General features: G+C 58.1%; 4 protein-coding genes across 8 annotated transcripts; 2 read left to right on the top strand and 2 right to left on the bottom strand.

Annotated features, from left to right (window-relative positions):
• Positions 1 to 4,089, top strand: WDR83 (WD repeat domain 83). Its single transcript, XM_073887741.1, has 9 exons — positions 1 to 205; positions 283 to 403; positions 486 to 591; positions 1,057 to 1,105; positions 1,180 to 1,306; positions 2,247 to 2,315; positions 2,410 to 2,517; positions 2,596 to 2,710; positions 3,786 to 4,089. Exons 1-9 carry the CDS (start codon positions 103 to 105, stop codon positions 3,933 to 3,935), a joined length of 948 nt encoding a protein of 315 aa, XP_073743842.1. The 5' UTR covers positions 1 to 102; the 3' UTR covers positions 3,936 to 4,089.
• Positions 3,975 to 7,778, bottom strand: DHPS (deoxyhypusine synthase). 2 transcript variants are annotated; one of them, XM_025863134.2, is made up of 9 exons: positions 7,414 to 7,778; positions 6,731 to 6,895; positions 6,366 to 6,487; positions 6,187 to 6,283; positions 6,019 to 6,105; positions 5,429 to 5,534; positions 5,249 to 5,352; positions 4,275 to 4,400; positions 3,975 to 4,190 (listed from the first exon to the last, which is right to left on the bottom strand). In XM_025863134.2, exons 1-9 carry the CDS (start codon positions 7,618 to 7,620, stop codon positions 4,095 to 4,097), a joined length of 1,110 nt encoding a protein of 369 aa, XP_025718919.1. In that variant the 5' UTR covers positions 7,621 to 7,778; the 3' UTR covers positions 3,975 to 4,094. The 2 variants fall into 2 exon arrangements, with proteins under 2 accessions (XP_025718919.1, XP_073743841.1); XM_073887740.1 differs by having other exon boundaries at positions 6,731 to 6,891; positions 7,414 to 7,546.
• On the top strand, positions 7,395 to 12,014 carry GNG14 (G protein subunit gamma 14). 3 transcript variants are annotated; one of them, XM_073887742.1, is made up of 5 exons: positions 7,395 to 7,494; positions 8,101 to 8,200; positions 8,399 to 8,477; positions 11,657 to 11,749; positions 11,832 to 12,014. In XM_073887742.1, exons 4-5 carry the CDS (start codon positions 11,657 to 11,659, stop codon positions 11,955 to 11,957), a joined length of 219 nt encoding a protein of 72 aa, XP_073743843.1. In that variant the 5' UTR covers positions 7,395 to 7,494; positions 8,101 to 8,200; positions 8,399 to 8,477; the 3' UTR covers positions 11,958 to 12,014. The 3 variants fall into 3 exon arrangements, with proteins under 3 accessions (XP_073743843.1, XP_073743844.1, XP_073743845.1); XM_073887743.1 differs by lacking the exon at positions 8,399 to 8,477; XM_073887744.1 differs by lacking the exons at positions 8,101 to 8,200; positions 8,399 to 8,477 and having other exon boundaries at positions 7,451 to 7,494.
• Positions 12,015 to 12,599: 585 nt separating this feature from the next.
• FBXW9 (F-box and WD repeat domain containing 9) lies at positions 12,600 to 18,279 on the bottom strand. Of its 2 annotated transcripts, XM_025863133.2 has the most exons (10): positions 17,343 to 18,270; positions 16,095 to 16,234; positions 15,889 to 16,017; positions 14,809 to 14,921; positions 14,631 to 14,722; positions 13,629 to 13,777; positions 13,432 to 13,545; positions 13,212 to 13,301; positions 13,051 to 13,116; positions 12,600 to 12,978 (listed from the first exon to the last, which is right to left on the bottom strand). In XM_025863133.2, exons 1-10 carry the CDS (start codon positions 17,749 to 17,751, stop codon positions 12,904 to 12,906), a joined length of 1,377 nt encoding a protein of 458 aa, XP_025718918.1. In that variant the 5' UTR covers positions 17,752 to 18,270; the 3' UTR covers positions 12,600 to 12,903. The 2 variants fall into 2 exon arrangements, with proteins under 2 accessions (XP_025718918.1, XP_073743840.1); XM_073887739.1 differs by having other exon boundaries at positions 13,432 to 13,777; positions 17,343 to 18,279.
• Positions 18,280 to 18,760: the final 481 nt, after the last annotated feature.

Genomic DNA, 18,760 nt, shown 5'->3' on the forward strand with positions numbered 1-18,760 from the left:
GACTACGGAAGACAATACGGTTACATCCAAGCGTGGGTTCCGAGGGTTCGGAGTCTTCTGTGCAAACCGGTGTCAGGCGGCGAGGAAGGGGTCCCGAAGCAAATGGCTTTCCCTGAGCCGAAACCACGGGGCCCGGAGCTGCCGCAAAAACGGGTGAAGACGCTGGACTGCGGGCAGGGGGCAGTGCGAGCTGTACGATTTAATGGTGAGCTCCCTCTTCATTCCAGGTTCTCCTATCTTCTGAGGTCCGAAGCCCTATAATCCCTTCCTGATGTTCCCCAGTGGATGGCAATTACTGTCTGACGTGTGGTAGCGACAAGACCCTGAAGCTGTGGAATCCTTTGCGAGGGACGCTACTGCGGACTTACAGTGGTCACGGCTACGAGGTGCTGGACGCGGCCGGGTGAGCCGGGGGCCAAGCCGAGATACGGGTGCAGAGATCGGGATCTGAGGTCAACACTGATCTTGCCTCCTCTGCCCTCCAGCTCCTTTGACAACAGCAGTCTGTGTTCCGGCGGCGGGGACAAGGCGGTGGTGCTGTGGGATGTGGCATCGGGACAGGTCGTTCGCAAATTCCGGGGCCACGCGGGGGTGAGTACAAACAAGAAGAGGCCTCATTAGAGCGTGGGTGGAGGAGAGGACCCGCATTATCGTGTAGGTGGTGACAGGAAACCCTTCCACCCCTACCCATCACAGAGCAAGGATCCTTTTCCCACAGCCCAGCATGCAATTTCCCCAAAACCTTTCACCTCCTCTATCCCTAGCCTTTGCTTTTCTTTTTTTTTTTTTTAAGTTTTATTTATTTATTAGAGAGAGCAGAAGTGGGGGCGGGCAGAGGGAGAGGGAGAAGCAGGCTCCCTGCTGAGCGGGGATTCCCTGTGTGGGGCCGGATCCCAGGGCTCTGGGATCATGATCTGAGCTGAAGGCAGACACTTAACCGAATGAGCCACCCAGTCACCCCTCCTTTGCCCTTGCTTTAACCTGCATCTGGAACCCTGCCTTTATCCCAGTCCTCCAAAGTCCAGCCTCCTCTGAGTGGCAATCCCTGTTTCTCAGAAGGTGAACACGGTCCAGTTTAATGAAGAGGCCACAGTCATCCTGTCTGGTGAGTCTGGGGCCTAGGCAGGGTACTGCCCCTGCAGCCCAAACCCGACCTCACCTTCATGCTGGCCCTTACAGGCTCTATCGATTCCAGCATACGCTGCTGGGACTGCCGATCGCGGAGGCCTGAGCCAGTGCAGACGCTAGACGAAGCCAGGGATGGCATATCCAGTGTGAAGGTGTCAGACCATGAGGTCCTGGCAGGGTGAGTGGAGCCAGGACCTCACCCCTCCCCTGGTGCCACTGGGGATCACCACTGCCTCGCTACTTAGATTAAAATCTACTCTTCTCACCTCAGCTTACAAGGCCCTGCACAGTGCTCTCTGCTGATCTTTTAGGTTTTATTCATTCCAGGTCTCATTTTTTTTTTACTATGCCAAGATGCTCTCACCTCAGGATCTTTGCAATTGCTCTTTCTCTACCTGGACTCCCTTTCTACTTACTCAAAGTGTTTTTGAGCTCTCCTGCATACCCCTTTTTTAGTCAGTGAACATACAGCAGTTAATGAGATAGGGAAAAATCTCTGCCCACGTCAGGTTGATATTCTATTGTAAGAGGCAAACAATGAAAATTCCCAAGCAGGGCTGCCCATTTATTGCCACAACCCAAAGGAGTGCCGTTCCCACCATGGTGGGGCGGGGGCAGGGGGCGGGTAAGTTTGGGCTTCCCAGCCTCGTGGCTGGTCCCTTCCCACACATCTCCTGGACCACACGTTTGTCTCCTTATCCTTCAAGTCCTAGTTTAGAGGCCACCTCCTCGGGGAGGCCTTCCTAGATTACACTCAGCAGCAAGGCTCTGTGATGGCAGAAAGTGCTCCCGGCTTTGTTGCAGCTGTGTCCCAAGGACTAGCCCAGAGAGGATGCTCAGTGCATATCAGAAACCGATGGAGTAGGTCCTGATTGGCCCTGGGTGTAAGTCTCAAAGCCAGTGCCTTGGAATTCCACTCAAAAATTCATTTCATTGTTTATTTTCCGTGGCTAGCCGGGAGAGTGAGCATGACAGCGAAGGGTGCACAGGAAGGGCAAGCCCAGCCTCCCTCCCCACCCCCTCCCCAGGGTCCTGGCAGGGTCAGGGAGAGTACAGGGACTGGAGCCTTGGGCCTCCTGGCCCCAGGTGTTGCTTCAGCTGGATCCATCCTCTTGCAGCTCCGTGGACGGCCGGGTGAGGCGCTATGACCTGAGGATGGGGCAACTCTTCTCAGACTACGTGGGCAGTGAGTGTGCCAGGGCTGTGGGGCAGACAGGGCGGGGGGGGGGCAGGAAAGGGGGCCCCAGCCTCACCCACCTGCACCCCTCCCCACCCCCCCGACCCCATCACTTGTACCTGCTTCAGCCAGGACGGGCAGTGCACCCTGGTGTCCAGCCTGGACTCCACGTTGCGGCTTCTAGACAAGGACACAGGGGAGCTGCTGGGCGAGTGAGTCCTCGGGGTGCTGGGCCCCCCACCCCACCCCTGCTAGGACCCAAGTCCTCCTGACCCCACCCCCCGCCCCAGGTACTCAGGCCATAAGAACCAGGAGTACAAGCTGGACTGCTGCCTGAGCGAGCGTGACACACACGTGGTCAGCTGCTCCGAGGACGGGAAGGTGTACTTCTGGGACCTGGTGGAGGTGAGCCTCCTCACCCCGACTCCTTACCAGGCTGCCTGCTCTCAGGCAACTCCCTCGCAACTCCCACACCTGCACAAGGGAATGCTATTAGAGCTGGGGGCTTGGAGGAGTGAGTGAGAAGACAAAGCAGGAAGGGCATTCCTGGCAAAGGGAACAGTGTGTGCTAAGGCTTGGAGGTGTGGCACACTTGGGTCAGGAGACGGAAGGACTGTGGGATGGCAGCAGCGATAGGGTCAGACTAAGCAAGCCCAGCCGACCTAGGGACTGACCCTGGGGGGAGCGGGGCCGACAGCCGCATCTGACCCCAGCTGAGATGGGGCGGTAGTTCAGAAACCCTGAGCTACCTCTGAGCATCCCCATGGTTTCTGGTCCCAAACCCTGTGAGCCCTGTCCTGCTGTGTCTCGGCCTGGTGGGGAGGTCAGGCTGGGAACAGACCATCAGTCTGGCCTCATGGGGTCAGGGCTGGGGCTTGGCCAGGGAAAGTAATGCCCCTAAGAGGATGGAGGAAACTGGGGGGCCCTGGAGACTTGAGGGCCCAGCTTTCTCTGGCAACTAAGAATGTGCCAGTGTTCTACCTACTTCTCTAGAGTCTGTCAGACTGAAAGTCACCTTGAAGGGGGCAGTGCATGGAGGGACATTTTTGAAGTGGGAAGAGCAATCGGGGGCAGGCTTGAAGGACCGAACGTGTTGAGTGGTGACTGCAAGCTGATGCAGGAAGTGAGCACAGAGGCTGCCCAGTGGGCCCCTGGAGCCTGGACAGCGGCAGGGTGGAGAAGCCAGGAACGGACGGGACATGATCGGAGCAGTGTGGTGGCTGTGAATGCAGATCCGCACGTGGTCCGAAGGCCGGGCCAGGAGCGCTTGCCGATAGATAAACGGGGTGGGAAGCGTGAAAGAGGAAGACTCCTGAGATGCTTGGCCTGAGCCACACATGCTCCAAAGGATGGAGCAACTCAGGGATTCATTTTGGGGCAGCTGAGGTTTGCAGTGCCTGGGAAGCCATTAGAGGCGGGTGGCTGAAGGTCAAGAGAGAGGGACGCACGGATACCCACTCCCCGCCCCTTCCCTCCACAGGGTGCCCTGGCACTGGCCCTGCCCGTGGGTCCTGGCGTGGTGCAGTCACTGGCCTACCACCCCACAGAGCCCTGCCTGCTGACTGCCTTGGGGGGCAGCGTCCAGTGCTGGCGGGAAGAGGCTTTTGAGGCTGAGGGTGGCACCAGCTGAAGGTGGGGACCCACTGCCACCAAGGACACGGACACAGACTCAGAAGGATCACAGAGACCATTTATTCTAGACACGAGGCTGATCGAGGAGGGACGGAGGGGTTGGGTGTACAAGCTAATAAATAGAGGCGAGGGGGAACTGCCCTGGAACCATAGCCACTCAGTCGTCATTCTTCTCAGGCACAAAGGCATCTCTCTTCTGGGCAAAGGTTTCAGCCACAAGCAGGGGGAAGACCAGGGAGGCATCGGCGTAGACCTGCAGAGGGGACCTGGGTGAGCCACAAGGCCCGTGGCTGCACTCTGGGAGACTCCGCGCCCCAGCCAGCTGACCGGCCCTCACCTTGACAGGCTGGGCGTCCACCCGGATCTTGCCCCAAGACACTGCCTCGTCCGGCCTGGCGCCAGAGTCCGAGCCATCAAACTCCTGGGCCGTGTTGATGTAGACAGAGTAGTCAGCCCCGTTCCGCTGTGGGGAGGGGCAGGGTGAGCTGGTCAGCCAGTCGCGGCACATGGGGGGGTAGGGCGGGGGCTGCATGGGACCCATGGCACCCCCCCAACTGATCCCAGGTGGTCCAGGAGTAGAGCCGGGGTACCAAGATCACACTCAGTGGCTGCGCAGCCTCAAACTAACCTCTGCAGAGGCTGAGGGCTGTGTCCTGCATGCTGGAAGCCCATAGTGGCCCCTCACTCCACAGGAAGGGCCCCACATCAGTGCGTGAGCAGAGTGCGAGGTTGGGGGTTGGTAGGGTTGATGGGCAGAGCTGCCCCAAACCCGCCTACTAGGGAGCGACAACTCTCCCACAGCTGTTCAGCAAGGGCCGCCACCACATACAAAGACGACTCCCACCCTGGTCCTGGCCCCATCATTCCTCCCGGACCAGCCACTTGTTCACAGAGGGCGCCTGTAAGCACGCAAGTGGCTGCCCTGGAGGCCTGGCTCTGGCTGCTGGTTCACCTCCCGCTCCCCTTCACCGGCCTGCTAACTGTCCCTGGACTTAATTCAGGCACCTCAGAGCTTTTGCCTGCTGGCCGTTTTCTCTGCTCACCGGCTGTCTTTCCCAGAACCTTGTTTCTCTTGCCATCATGTCGACCCTCATTTTTTCCCACAGCAGTTAACTGCTATGTGACCTACATGTCACTTGTTCGCTGCCTGTCTCCCGGACTAGAACATCAGTCTAGGAGGACAGGGATCCCTGCCTGTCTAATCCACAGCTGTCTCCCTGGCACATGGCATAGGCCTAGCGCACAGGTACGTCTGCATGGCAAGCCCGCATACCACCCTCACTAGGGACCGGGTACTCTGTCCCCACTCACCATGAGGTTGGCGTTGGCAATATGATGCTTGACCAAACCCCCGCCCAGGATGATCATCCCAGTGCTCTTGGCAAAGATGGCCTGTGTGTTGATGAGCCGCAGGTCTGGGAGAAGAGTGCTGGGGTCAGGCTACGGACCCAGCCAGCCCTCCTCCCCTGCTCTGTGGCCCCAGCACCTCACCCTCGACGATGTCCAGGACCAGGCCGGGGTTCTTGTAGGAATGGAAGAAGATCATGTCGCCCAGGGAGCCATCAGTGAGCGCTGGGCTCAACACAGGGATGTGGTTCTGGGGAACAGCAAGACGAGCGACTGGAGCTCAGGGCCCAGTGGGGGCAGGCTGGTCCCCATCCCAGTGGCATCCCCTCCTCTGCCTGATTCTGGGCAGAGTGCTTAAGTTGTCTGGGACTCAGTTTCCTCAACTGTAAAATGGAGACAGCAACAGCACCTCCCCCACAGATGAAGAAGCATATGTGATGAAACCAGACAGAACACAAAGGATCGTGTAGCTCTCACTACTCTGACTGCTGGACCTCCGCGTTGGAGGTGCATGGGACCCATGGCACCCCCCCAACTGATCCCAGGTGGTCCAGGAGTAGAGCCGGGGTACCAAGATCACACTCAGTGGCTGCGCAGCCTCAAACTACCTAACCTCTGTGTCCGGTTCCTCACCTAAGAGTGGAAATGATGAATTGGTTCTCCAGGTAGCGATAAAGGTGAAACAAGCTAATATGTGCCAAGGCCTGGTATCTGTGCCCCACCCAGCCCCTCACCTTCTGGGCCCAGTAATACACTGATTCTGGGTTGTTGATCTCCTTGCCCAGGCGGGCAATCATCTTAGAAGGTGTCCACTTCACACCCTAGGAGGAAACATTTGACTTCAGCCTGCAGTGCCCCCCCTGACTCCTACCACGCCGGCCCCCAGGTCGCTCCTGCCCCACCTCCGTGTTCTGCTCCAGCACCATCTGGTCCAGAATGGGCATCAACCAGTCCTCAAACTTGCAGTAATTGTCATTGGGCACCAGTAAGTTTCCAATCCTGTGAAAATGAGGCATGTGGGCATCGGGCCCCAGGACCCTCCGCCCAGCTCCCTTGCCCGGCACCACTCAGGGCCCCCAACCTGTTGATCCCGTTCTCACGTAGCTCCTTCCCCCTGAGACTGAAATCGCCCAGGTACGTGGGTGCCAGGCACTTGATAAAATCTTCCTCCACACCGCCAGCCGTGGTCACTAAGACGTCCACCTGCAGCCACAAGTCAGTGAGATTGGCCCAGAAGAAGGGTCCTGCCCTCATCCCAGGTAGGGCTCCTAACTCCCAACACTAACCCAGTGACCCTTGGGGAAAGCTCTACTGCACAACAAAAGTAAGATCGTGTCCCTCTGCTTAAAACTGACCCTGTCTCCCTATGTCATTTAAATGACCAATAATTTTATTGCCCCCATAAGACCTAGAGAGGCCAAGGCCACAACCCCACCAGGTCCCCACCATGTTGTGCTGCACGAGGTAACGGATGGTCTCACGGATGCCTGAACTGATGAGATTGGATGTGTAGCCCAGAAAGATGGTGCAGCCAGTAAGTGGGCGGCGGCTCTTGGTCAGGTCTGCATGGTGGTCTTCATCCTGCGACAGCGGCTCTAGTTTCTTCTCTATCTAGGTGTAAGGGCAGGGTCAAGTTACCCTCTGGCCCCCAAGCCCTAGCATCTACTTCTACCTGGAATACACGGGGCCAGGGAACGAACGCCCCCTGTGCAGGCTCTGCCCCATCCACAGCCCAAATCTCAGGGGCACACGCTCAGGTTTTACCCCCTTTCCAAGGAATCGCAGAGCACGACTTTTGCAGGCCCGGTCCCCTTCCCCATCCGAGCCTGACTTAGGTTCCTCAACCGCACCGTTCTGAACACTTTCACTCGTTACCTACGACCCGCCTCCTATCTAGAATCAGTCCCAACTTCATCCTGATGGTAGGATGTTTTGGGGATGAGGGGACGACGTCCTCTCCCCAGCACAGAAACCGCCGCCCAGAACGGGCCCTGCCTCTCTCCACCTACTGGACCGCCCAACACAGGACACTCCGCCTACTCAAGGGAGCCCCGCCCCCTCCAAGTACTGCATTGCCGCTACTCTAGGCCACACCCCCTCAATCCAGGAAGTTCCGCCCCGGGCTTCACCATGGCGTTGACTTGCTGCACTGCGCGCCCGAAGTTGGTGGCCTGGAAGCCAGTGGTGCCGAAGGCCTCCAGTAGCGCACGGTAATCCACGCCGCGGTTGAAGTCGTAGCCTCGGACTTGGGAGCTCTCGGAGGGCAGCGCCGAGCTGTGCTTCAGCACAGCGGCCAGCGCCGCCGCAGGTGCCTTCCCCTCCGGAGGACCCTCCATGTTCCAGCGGCCGCACTCCCAGATCACAGCCGCCCCGGGCCAGGCCTCCAGCGGCCTCCAAACGCACTAAGCCTCGGCACGCGCCTCAGCAAGACAGTGCGGGAAGTAGGGCTCGGGAAAACCTGCAGAAGGGGACGGGAAGTTGCTTAGTCACATGACCCTCTTTGAGTCCCACGATCCAGGGCGCGTTCAAGCTTGCGCGTGCGTCCCGTATTACGGAAGCCGCGAGGAGCCGTTATTCCCTGTTTCTCGTTTTGACAAGCCTGAGATGAATGAAGAGTCCTACTTTCACTGCCGCCTGCTGGAAACCCACCGCGTTGCGCGGCGCTTTCCTATTCGTTTCTGTCCCTTTGGGGAAGGAGGATGGCTTCTTAAACGTCGCCCTTGGATAGGATTCGAGTCATCAGGACATGTCAGATAGGTTCTGCCCCTGAGCGTCTCTCGTCAAATGGTTTAGTGATCGCTGTCCGTACCTCGCAGGTCTCCAGAGCCTCCTCCACATGCTGCGTAACCCTCTGGTCTTCCCCGGGCTGTTGCAGCTGTCACTTCTTCTGGGAAGCCTTCCCTGACCTTCCTCTGGGTAAGGGACCTCCTCTGGGATCCAAGGCTGACCTCTCTTTCCCTCCAGCAAGACTGTGAGACCCTCGAAGGTGGGGTCTGTATCTCATGAGTCCTCCTAGCCCTGCACAGGGTCTGGTCCGGGGGGAATCTTTTAACCAGGCATTCTACAATTTATGGAGTCTATACTGTACGTAGGGCTCTGTGTTTGGCCCTTCAGATTTATCGGTGAAGGAGATGCAGACCCTGCCCTCCTGGAGTCCACAGTTTGGGGAGCTAGAAAGCTAACAACGATAGTGGTAAGTGCTCTTGAAGATTCAAAAATGATGATGTGTCTTTGAGATAGGGGTGGATGGAGGGGGAGGTGGCCTTATTTGCAGGGACAGGTGGTTGGGGAAGGACACCAAGGAGGGGACATTTGAGCCAAGGCCAGAAAGCCAAGAAAGGCCCCATATGTGAATATTTGGGGAAGCCATTCCCCACCATTGGGAAAGAGAACTGCCAGTGCAAAGGTCCTGAGGCCAGAGATTAGCCCACTTGATTGGAGGAAGAGAACATTCTCCTTGACATCTTTGACGGTCCCCACTTGGATCTCAAGCTCACCACCACAGTTCCCACTCCTCCTAATCCTGATCTCCCTGCGGTCTTCCACATCTCATCAAAGAGCCCTCCGCTCAGCAAATAAGCCCTCGGTGCACCTAGTAGGCTCAACACTGGAGAATTGAGCTTGACGTCTCCCGTTCTCTCACACCCACACCCATCCCTCAGCACCTCTAACAAGTTCTACGCACAAAATAGGTCCCAAATCCAGGTGCCTTTTTTTATTGATAGAATTTGACATATATTAGTTTCAGGTGTACAACATCATGATTGGGTATCTGTATCCAGGTGCTTCTCTCCATTCTCACAGCCTCCACGCTGGGCTACCCTTCCCTCCAGTCCATCTCCCGTCTGTGGCCAGAGAGCTCATGAAACAGAAGCCAGACAAATCATTCCTTTCTCAAACTCTCTTACAGTGGCTTCTCCCTAGGAGTAAAATCCGGGGTGTTCACCGCGGCCTGCGAAGGTGCCTGCTCACTTCCCTGTCCTGTCCCACCACTTGCCCTCACTTCCTCCTCTCCGGTTACACCAGCCTCCTCACTGTCCTAGAACTCACCAAGCTCATTCCCTGACCACGGGACGATGCACCCACTGCTCCCGCTGCCTGAAATACCCTCTTCTCCAGCTTCTTCTCCTGAGTCTCTGTCTAAATATTACCTCGTCCAAGAGGCCTGCTCTGACCACCCGATTCCACCCTTACCTTGCTTGTCATTGTCTCTCAAAGCACTTAATACATTTTGTTTGCTGTTGCCTGTCCCTCCCTGATGAGAACGGCAGCTCCAGGTGGGCAGGATTGTCTGGTTTCACTGCTGTTTCTCTAACTCTGTGCAGTGATCACATACTGTGATCTCAGCAAATATGCTGAATGGATGAATGAACCCACACAAGGGCATCAGGGTGATCCATGAGGAATGAAGGAGGGAAAGAGGTGGATAAATGAATTCAGGGGCTCCCGGCTGGCTCAGTCGGTGGTGCTTGTGATCCTTGATCTCGGGGTCGTGAGTTTGAGCCCCACGTTGGGTGTAGAGATTACTTAAAGATAAAATCTGTTAAAAAAAAAAAAAAAAAAAGTAAATTCGGAGCAGGTAGAAAAGGTGCCAGAGCAGACAGTAGTAAGGAAGATGGGTGTATTCTAAGTGGCTGGGAAACCACTGGGGAGAGTTTTAAGATTTTTTATTTATTTGTCGGAGAGAGAGAGCACAAGCAGAGGGAGCGGCAGGCAGAGGGCTCCCCGCTGAACAAGGAGCCGGACGCAGGACTTGATCCCAGGACCCTGGGGTCATGACCTGAGCCAAAGGCAGACGCTTAATCGACTGAATCACCCAGGCGTCCCAACCATTAGAGAGTTTTAAAAAGGAATGAGAGACTCTGATTTTTTTCCCAATTTTTAAAAAAAAAACTTTTATTTTTAATCTCTACACCCAACGTGGGGCTCCAACTCACAACCCTGAGATCAAGAGTAAGCACGCTCCACTGACTGAAGCAGTCAGGCACCCCACCCATTTTCTATTGTGGTAAAACATATATAACATAAAATTTATTACCATGATCATTTTAAAGTATACAGTTCTATGGCATTAAGCACATTCGCATTGTTGTACCATCCGTCTCTAAAATGTTTTCATCATCCCAAAATGAAACTCTGTCCCCATTAAACATTAACTCCCCGTCCCCCTCCCCCAGCCCCTGCCACCCACCATCTACTTTCTGTCTCTGGATTTGACTCCCCTAGGGACCTCACATAAACGGGATCGTAGATTATCGGTCATTTTGTGACTGGCTTATTTCACTTAACATACGTCCTCAAGGTTTATCCATGTTGTAATGTGATTTATTTTTTACCAGAGCCCGCAGGCTGCCTTGAGGAGAACGGGGGCAGTGGGGAAGGGCAGAGCAGGGAAGACGAGGGCAGAGGCGCCTGCGCTAGTCCAGGCCAGCAGAGATGGGAGCAGGACCTGGGACATGCCAACAGACATGGAGAAAAGTGACCAGACTGAGAACCTAATTTGAAGTTGATCTGATGGCTTCTGAGAAAGGATCAGACATGGGGACACCAGAAAGAGAGGATCGAAGGAGTTGAAGATTTGGGCCAGGGAATTTGAGTGGACGGTGGTGAATTGGGGGGTAGAAGGTCTGGGGGAAGATAATCCCGAGTCCAGCTTTGGGCGAGCTAGGCAAGAGACCCCTGAGATCCCAGGATGACAGACTGAGGAGGCAGGAGGCTCTTCAGGTGGATCTGAAATCAGGGAAGGCTCAGGGACGGGGACGGAGGGAGCCATCAGCATAAGCAAGTGGACGGAGTTATCTGTGGGTAAGATCCTGGGTGGTGAGTGTAGACAGAGGGGAGAGGCAGGGCTGCCCCTGAGCCAAGGTACAATACACTCTGGACGCGGTCGGGGGCAGAGGCCAGCAAAGGAGGAGTGTTGGGGGCCATTGGCAGAGAATCAAGCAGGTCAGTGAGAGGCCAGGGCCCCTCCGCTCGCCCAGCCAAGGTGACATGTGACACCAGGGCAGCCACTGGGCCCCCTGGGGCAGGGACCCCCTCAGCTGAGGCAGCTGCTGCTGCTGGTGACATTTCACTCCATGAGTGTCCTGGCTTCAAAGTCTCTGCAGGGGTGGGGGAGGGAACGGAGCGGGGCTGGAGAGGCCAGGCTGGCAGGGGAGGGAGCCAGGGCCCGGCTGCTGGAGGACTGAGCGGTCAGGCATCAGCCAGAGGCCTCAGCTGAAGTATGTGGTCCTGACGGGTCGGGGGCCTGCCACCCCCTTCCTACAGTCCCCAGGGGGCACACAGCAGGTGGTTAGGGGACTCTCGGGTAGCCATACAGCTCGGGGTCGGGAATGAAGCCCACTGCCTGTGACCCTGCTCACTTCCCTGCAGATGTCCAGCAAGGGGGCCACTGGCAGCGACATCGGGCAGGCCCGCCGGGCCGTGGAGCAGCTGCGGATGGAGGCGGGCATCGAGCGCGTGAAGGTAAGGGCCGGGGTGGCACGGGCGTGTCTGGGCGAGGGGGCAGGTGGCCAGCCCGGGCCTGGCTGACCAGGCTGGCCTGCAGGTGTCCAAGGCGGCTGCCGACCTGCTGCAGTTCTGCACGGAGCAGGCCAAGAGCGACCCCTTCCTTGTGGGCATCCCAGCGGCTGCCAACCCCTTCAAGGAGAAGAAGCCCTGCGCCATCCTGTGACCTCCACGGCCCCGACCGCCCAGGAGGCCTCAATAAAGATGAAGTGAAGGATCCTCAGGACGTGGCTTGGCCAGGCTTCGGTGGGGGCAGAGGGCCTGCACTGGGGCCACCCGCACACCTGGCGCAGCGCCCCCATCCCCCACCAACTCTAGGGTCCTGGCCCCAGCAGCACACACATCCTGCGCCCCCGGATGCATGAGCACGCACCTCCCCCACCCCCGTGGGGTAGCCTTAGCAGATCCCCTTGCCCACTGCACAAACACACCCAGGGTCAGAGCCCCAGTCTACGTGCCAGCACGCATCACACATGTCTTCCTGTCTCTCTCTTTCTCACACACACACACACACACACACACACACACGCACACGTGCCATTATACAAACGTGTGCACATCCTCAAGAGCCTCCTCCTTCCTCACACACAGCCACATCCAGCAGCACACAGATACACACAGACAGGGTTACGGTCACAGCGCACACAGCCAGACCCACCTCCCCAGCGACACACACACACGTGGTCGTGAGCGCAGGAAGGCTTGCGCTCAAGCAGGTACACTCACACCTCGGTATAAAATAGCATCGCACAGACTCACACACCGCGCACCTCCCAGTCCCAAGCAAGCACAGGCAGGGCCCTCGGGGGACACCAATACATCAGGTTTATTTCTCCTTTGCTCTCAAGGGAAAGCGGGTATCCAAATCCTAGCAAAAACAGGGCTCCAGGGAGGGGAGCAGTCCCCTGGGTGGGCCTGAACACCACGCTCACCTTCCCTGGTGCGGGGCACAGCCCATGGGGCACAGCTCACCATGGCCCGGACTCCTTGTGCCTCAGGGCTTCGGGACAGGGCAGAGGCAGCACCAGCATGCGGGGAAGGTCCCCCGAGAACAGAGGCCATGGCCCAGCCTGTGGGCCGGCAGATCCCCCTCCACATCGGCGTCTGCCTGCTCAGGCCTGCAGCCTCCAGACCTCCAGAGATAGGCCCCCAGAAGCGGCGACCACCAGGTTGCCCTCCGCGCAGATCTGGGAGGGCAGGGCAGAGGTAGTCAGGGGCGCTCTGGGCAGCTGGGCAGGGCGCATAGGGCAGGGCCTTACCCCATTCAGCACATTGTTGTGGTTTCGGGTGCAGATGGTCTTCGGCGGATCCGTGGGCACGTGCACCTGGTGAGGGACAACAGGCGAAAGGGCGAGGGTCAAGACATGCACCGCCGGCTGGTGGGGCCAGGGTAGGGAGGGGGCCTGTCTCGGGGCCTCACCCGGATGGTCTTGTCGGTGGACGTGGTGTACAAGGCCCCCAGCGAGTGTTTGATCCCTGTGATCTGAGACCTGTGGCCCACGTCAAAAGACTGCAGAAAGGAAGGACAGGGGACACTCAGGTAAGGGCTCGCCCAGGGTCCGCCCGCCAGCCACCCAGGGGGTCAGGAGGTAGGGAGGAGGCCCAGGGACAGTGGGGCAGGGGTAAGCTCCCTGGAGGACCCGGACAAGCTGGAAGCGGCCGTTGTGGTTGGCGAAGACGTGCAGCAGGCCCTGGTTGTCACCAGCCCAGAGCTGGGGCTCCTGGTAGGACATGCAGAGCAGGTAGGAGTCCAGCTGTGGGAGGGATACAGGACAGAGCAGCTCAGACCAGGCCAAGCCACCGCCCCGGTCCCTCTGGACCCGCGGGGAGGGCCCACCTGCAGGCGCTGCAGGACGCTGTTGGCCCGGCGGTCGAACACCACGAGCGTGTGGTCCTCGCTGCCCGAGATGATGTGCCGGTCGTCCGCCAGCAGCGCCAGCACCGCACTGGAGTGCAGCCGCCGGCTCTTCAGCAGGGCCGGGCCAACTTCGGGAGTGATGCGGGAAGAAGGGAGACGTCAGAGCCCCCAGGGGCCCCCCAGCCTACACGAGGACCCCGGCACCTATCCCACTTGGCACCACCCTTGGTCTGCTGTGCCCACCCCCATCCCGTCCCTCTCCCCTCCTGTCCCAGCTGGGCCTGGGCCACCCAGCGCCCCCAGATCTTGGCCCTCCCATCCCCCCATCCCAGTCCCGTCCGCTCAGTACAGCACAGTGCAGACCTCGGCAAGTCCCAGCAGAAAAGGCTTCCACCTGCAGGCAGGTCAGAGCCAAGCTGCCCCCTCACCAGCCCCCCACCCGCCTCTGGCCCCACCTGGGCAAAGACCCCCCCTAGCCCTTCAATTAAAATAAGAATGAATAAAGAAAGAAACAACGGGAAAGGCCCTATGTGCTGGGCAGTGTTTTCGTAGGCTTTTTACGTCAACTGACATTTAATCCACCAAGGTTCTTACTGTTCTCTCCTATTAACCCTGTGGGGCTGGAGTTATTATCCAGATTTCACAGAGGGGGAGACTGAGGTTTCAAGCTTGACAGCTAGGAAGTGAGGGAGCCAGGGTCCTAGGGGCTGCTCCACCTCCCACAGTATTGAGGCCCAGAGGGCCTCCCATCCTCCCCGACACCCCAGATGGAGGGGGGGTGCCTCTGCCCCCAACCCACATCCCCCTCAAGCTGCCTTCCTTGTCCCAGCACAGCAGGGGCCACTTGGGAGTGGTCACCATCTGGTTGTGACTGTCATCCCAGCCAGGCTGTGAGGGCCAAGGGTCTCCTTTCCCAGCACGACCCTGGAGACCCCAGGCGACTCTCCTCTCCCCACCTGGTTCCCAGGGCCCCCGGCCCACCTCTGGGGTCATAGACGGTCACTTTCTTGTCATAGGTGCCAGTCACCAGGATGTCAGGCCGGTAGGACAAGCACAGCACAGCCGCCTTGCCCCTGGGAACACACGGACCCCAAGGCTCAGGCTGTGACTAGGTGGGCGCCCAGCCCGGCCCCACCTCCCCGCCCAGGACCCCACACACTTTATCTCGCCGAACTGCTGCCCATCAGCGGCCATGTCCCAGAGCTTCACCGTGCTGTCCCAGGAACCAGAGCACACGCGGTGGTCCAGCGCTGCCAGCGACCACACCCAGCCCTGCAGACCGGACCCCGTGGTCATCCCCATTTCAGAGGTAACAAGATTGAGCGTCGGAGGAGGGAGACGACTGACCCAAGAACCCAGAGCAAGTCCGCTCCAAGTAGAGGTCAGGACTTAGGTCGGTGGGTCTGACTTCAGAGCCGAGGAGCTGAGGACGTGCACGCCCACAGAGAATGATATTCCCAAGTCAAGTCCCTGCCAGACTCAGCACCCGTGGTGGTTTGAGGCCACCTAACAATGTGACTAAAAGTGGGGCCTCCACTCCATGACCTGAGCGAATGAAGGGCTCTCCCTTGGTTTCTTCACTGGGAAACAAAAAAACTGGGCACAAAAAAACAACCCCCGCCTCAGGAGCCAATAGGCACAAAGCACTGGCTGGTGCCTAACTCATTCCTCACCAGACTCTCTGAGGAGAGTGCTGCGTAACTGTGTCCGTGCTACAAATGAGGACACTGGAGCACAGAAAGGTTGAGTCCCTTGCCCAAGGTCACACAGCCAGGGAGTAGCAGAGTGGGGATTTGAGCCCAGTGGCCTAGTTCCGAGACCACGCTCTTGCCCACCTGCCTAGATCACCTCAATGACTGGCAGTGGTGCTCCTGCACGGCCGCCTCTCATGAGCTGACAGCCATGCGCAGAGCTTCGTGATCCCCATGGGCAGCCTCGTAACTGCCCTGCCCTACGCCTCTCAAGGTATACCTGATGCGTCTTGAGTGCCTCCTGGGTATCCCAGCCTAAGCAAAGCTCTACGGCATATTCATTTCATTCATCCTCATCCTAACTGAGCCCTAGACACAAGTAGAAACAGAGGCCCAGAGAAGTCCTCCATCTCACCCCAGTGTCACACGAGCAATGGCAGAGCAAGATTTAAATCTATGATGTCTGGTGCCAAAACTCATGCCCTTAACCATGGCACCCTACCCAGGCCCCACCCCTCGTGCCCCTGTCTGGCCTCCTAACCCCTCACCTTGTGGGTACTGTTCTTCTCGGTGCCCAGGGCCTTGACTAGAACCTGGCTGGGCTCCACCCCCAGCTGCCGCAGGTCCCACAGGTTGACATTGCGATCTCGGGAACCTGACAGACAAAGCGCTCCACCCTAAGAAGAGAGTGAGGTGGTGGTGTCGGAGTCACCCTGGCCCACCCCTGCCTGCCCCCCACCGAGCCCCACCTCACCTGGAGCAGCAGCACCGAGTCAATGGAAGCAAAGTGCCCATCAGCCAAGCAGAAGTACTCAGCCCAGCGCCCATCCTCCGCCCAGCGCGACAGGTGTTGCTCCAGCTCGATGCAGGCTGTTGGCCAGTCGAAGTCCTCCTCTGTGGGGCATCGTGAGCAGGGTCCCCAGTGGGCAGGAATCCTGATGTCCACACCAGCTGTCCAAGCCCACCCCTGGCTTCCAGGAAGCCCAGCCTTCACCCGACTTGGAGAAAACCCCACCTGGATCCCTCACCCCACCCAAGAAGGCCCAGGATCTAGCTTTGGGACCACCGGCCACCCACCTTCCAAGCAGGTCTAGGACTACTCACCCCAGTTTCCAAAAATTGGGTAACTGGAGCCTTGGGACCACCTTCGCAGGCCTCAACCCCCAACCCAAGTGTGGAGGATAGTAGCCTCAGGATGTTAAGGTCCTGCCTCAACCCCTCAGGCTGTGCATCAGAACTAGGACGCTTTGCCTCCATGATCTTAACCAAACCTGGGAAGTGTTCCCAAATTGGTGTCTGTAAACTTGGGAACTTTGTCGAGATGCAGAACTCAAACGCTTGCAGAGATTCAGTGGTATTAATGGAGCTCAAGCAACTGTTTATCAAGCTGTTCAGGAAAGCCCCATCAATTCAAGGTCACCAAGCTGTCTTATCCCCCAGGGATCAATGACCTCAGGGGCAGGTGGAATTACCACCAGCCCCTAAACGAGGCTAGACCCTGGGCTTGAGGATCGATCTGTGATTGCTGGCATCAGGGATCCTAACATCTAAGATGTAGCTTGGGATCAAATGTTGCAGGCTCTGGGCCTTTAGTCCCTGCCCCAACCCTACCTAGGTCAAGACTGTAAGGGCGAGGGGCCTTGGCATCACCAGTTGGATTCTTGGCCTACCCCGAACCCCAAGAGATTCCAACAGCTAAGACTTCCAAGTCCCTGTGTCAACCCCCAGCCAGGGGTCAGGGCCGTTGGTACCACCAGACCCCAAGCCTGAGGCTCGTTGGATCCTGAGTTCAGGGACCCCAGCCCCCCACGGCAGATTTCCACAGTCCCAGGACCCCCAGCGCCTGGCTCATGGTGCACCCAGAGGTCAGGGGCTTTGGCACCACCGCTAACTACCTCAGCCTCCACCCAAGCCAGGACAACCAGGAGGCCTGCTCCACGGCTGTGCTCACAGCACCCCAGCCTAACCTGGGCAGCTGACCCCAGCCCCCAGGCGCGCGCACCTTCCACCACTGGGTAGGGCGCGCGTACGCGGCGCTGCGCGCGTAGCCTCCAGGTGACATGGTCACGCACGAGGTCGCGCAGTGTGTGGCACACGCGCGGCAGGACATGGAGCACCAGGCGCGCGTCTAGGTAGGCGCAGATCTCAAGCAACAGCTCCGGAGGAAGGCTCAGCAGTCCCGGGACCCCCACGGGCGCACCCTTGGACGCCGCCCGCAGCTCCAGGGCGCCAGGGGATGCGACGGGCGCGGACAGCAAAGGGGCGCGTGGGGGCGCCTGCCCGACTTTCGGCGGACTGAGTACGCGGGCCACGTAAGCCTCGGCCTGCGCGTCCGGGTCGGGCTCCGACTCCGGGTCCGAGTCATCTTCCCAGGCGCGGGGATCGTCGCGCGGCCCTGGGGGCAGCTCCATGGCGACCGGGTGGGCGCGGCCAGCCGGGCCCTGTCAGCCGAGGGCCCCGCGTCCCGTCTCCTAGGCAGCGCGAAGGCACTTCCGGCGCTGCTTGATGACGTTGAGCGCTGGCCGGAAGCGAGCGGCACGTGGAGAACCAGGCTGGATCCCGGAATCCCGCTGTTTTGAGGGCTCCCGTGGTGCAGCTTCGTCGGCCTTGGGCTAGACAATGCAGACTCCTTCTAACAGCGTTTGTTAAACAGGCAGCTGACTCTGGTTTGACGCGGCTCTGTCAAAGGCACCTCTCACAGGTGACACGGTGCTTAGAAATGCAGTCCCTCGGCGTTCGCAGTCTGGACCATACAGGGATTCCAACTCCTGACTTTCCTTCCCGGGGCAGAAATGTTCAGTTGTACCGCAGAGGCCTCAGATTCTCTTAAATTACCTAAAAATCGTCCTTATGTCTTATTTACTCAAAGTGTCTTTTGAGCGAAGCAGTATTAACCGATCCATATAAAATGTCTCAGAGCACTTGCCGTTCTGCCTCTGCAGATGCCCAGATATGCTGTTACCACCTAAGCGGTGAGGCCTCCTCACAGTCCCCTACTATAAAGCCGACCATTTTACCAACGTTCTCTCTCCCCTCCCCACTTTTTCCTCTATGGGACATATCACTGTTCCGCTGTTTATTTCCTGTGCCCTCACTAAAATGTACACATTTGTCGAATGAATGCTGGATATATGGCAATGTCAGCTTTTTGTTTGTTTTCCCAAGTCGATGCAGGGGACCTTCGGCCCTGTTGAGGTTGCAACAAGATTTTATTCTGAGGCTGTGTGTCCCAAGAACTTCGCAATTTCTCATTTGCCTCAGTAACTGTCTCATACACCTCCCACAGGCCAAGTGCTAAGGTTCCTACAAAAAATGTATAACCTGCCCAGTAACCCAGAGTTGTGAGGTTAGCCAAAGATGAGAGTGCTGCAAGACTCTGCCCCTTAGTTTAGTCTAAGGCAGATGGGGATCTTGAACCTG

Source organism: Callorhinus ursinus, unplaced genomic scaffold (genome assembly GCF_003265705.2).
Source record: "Callorhinus ursinus isolate GAN/ISIS: 27379988/994484 unplaced genomic scaffold, GSC_fseal_2.0 scaffold82, whole genome shotgun sequence".
NCBI classification, from domain to species: Eukaryota; Metazoa; Chordata; class Mammalia; order Carnivora; family Otariidae; genus Callorhinus; species Callorhinus ursinus.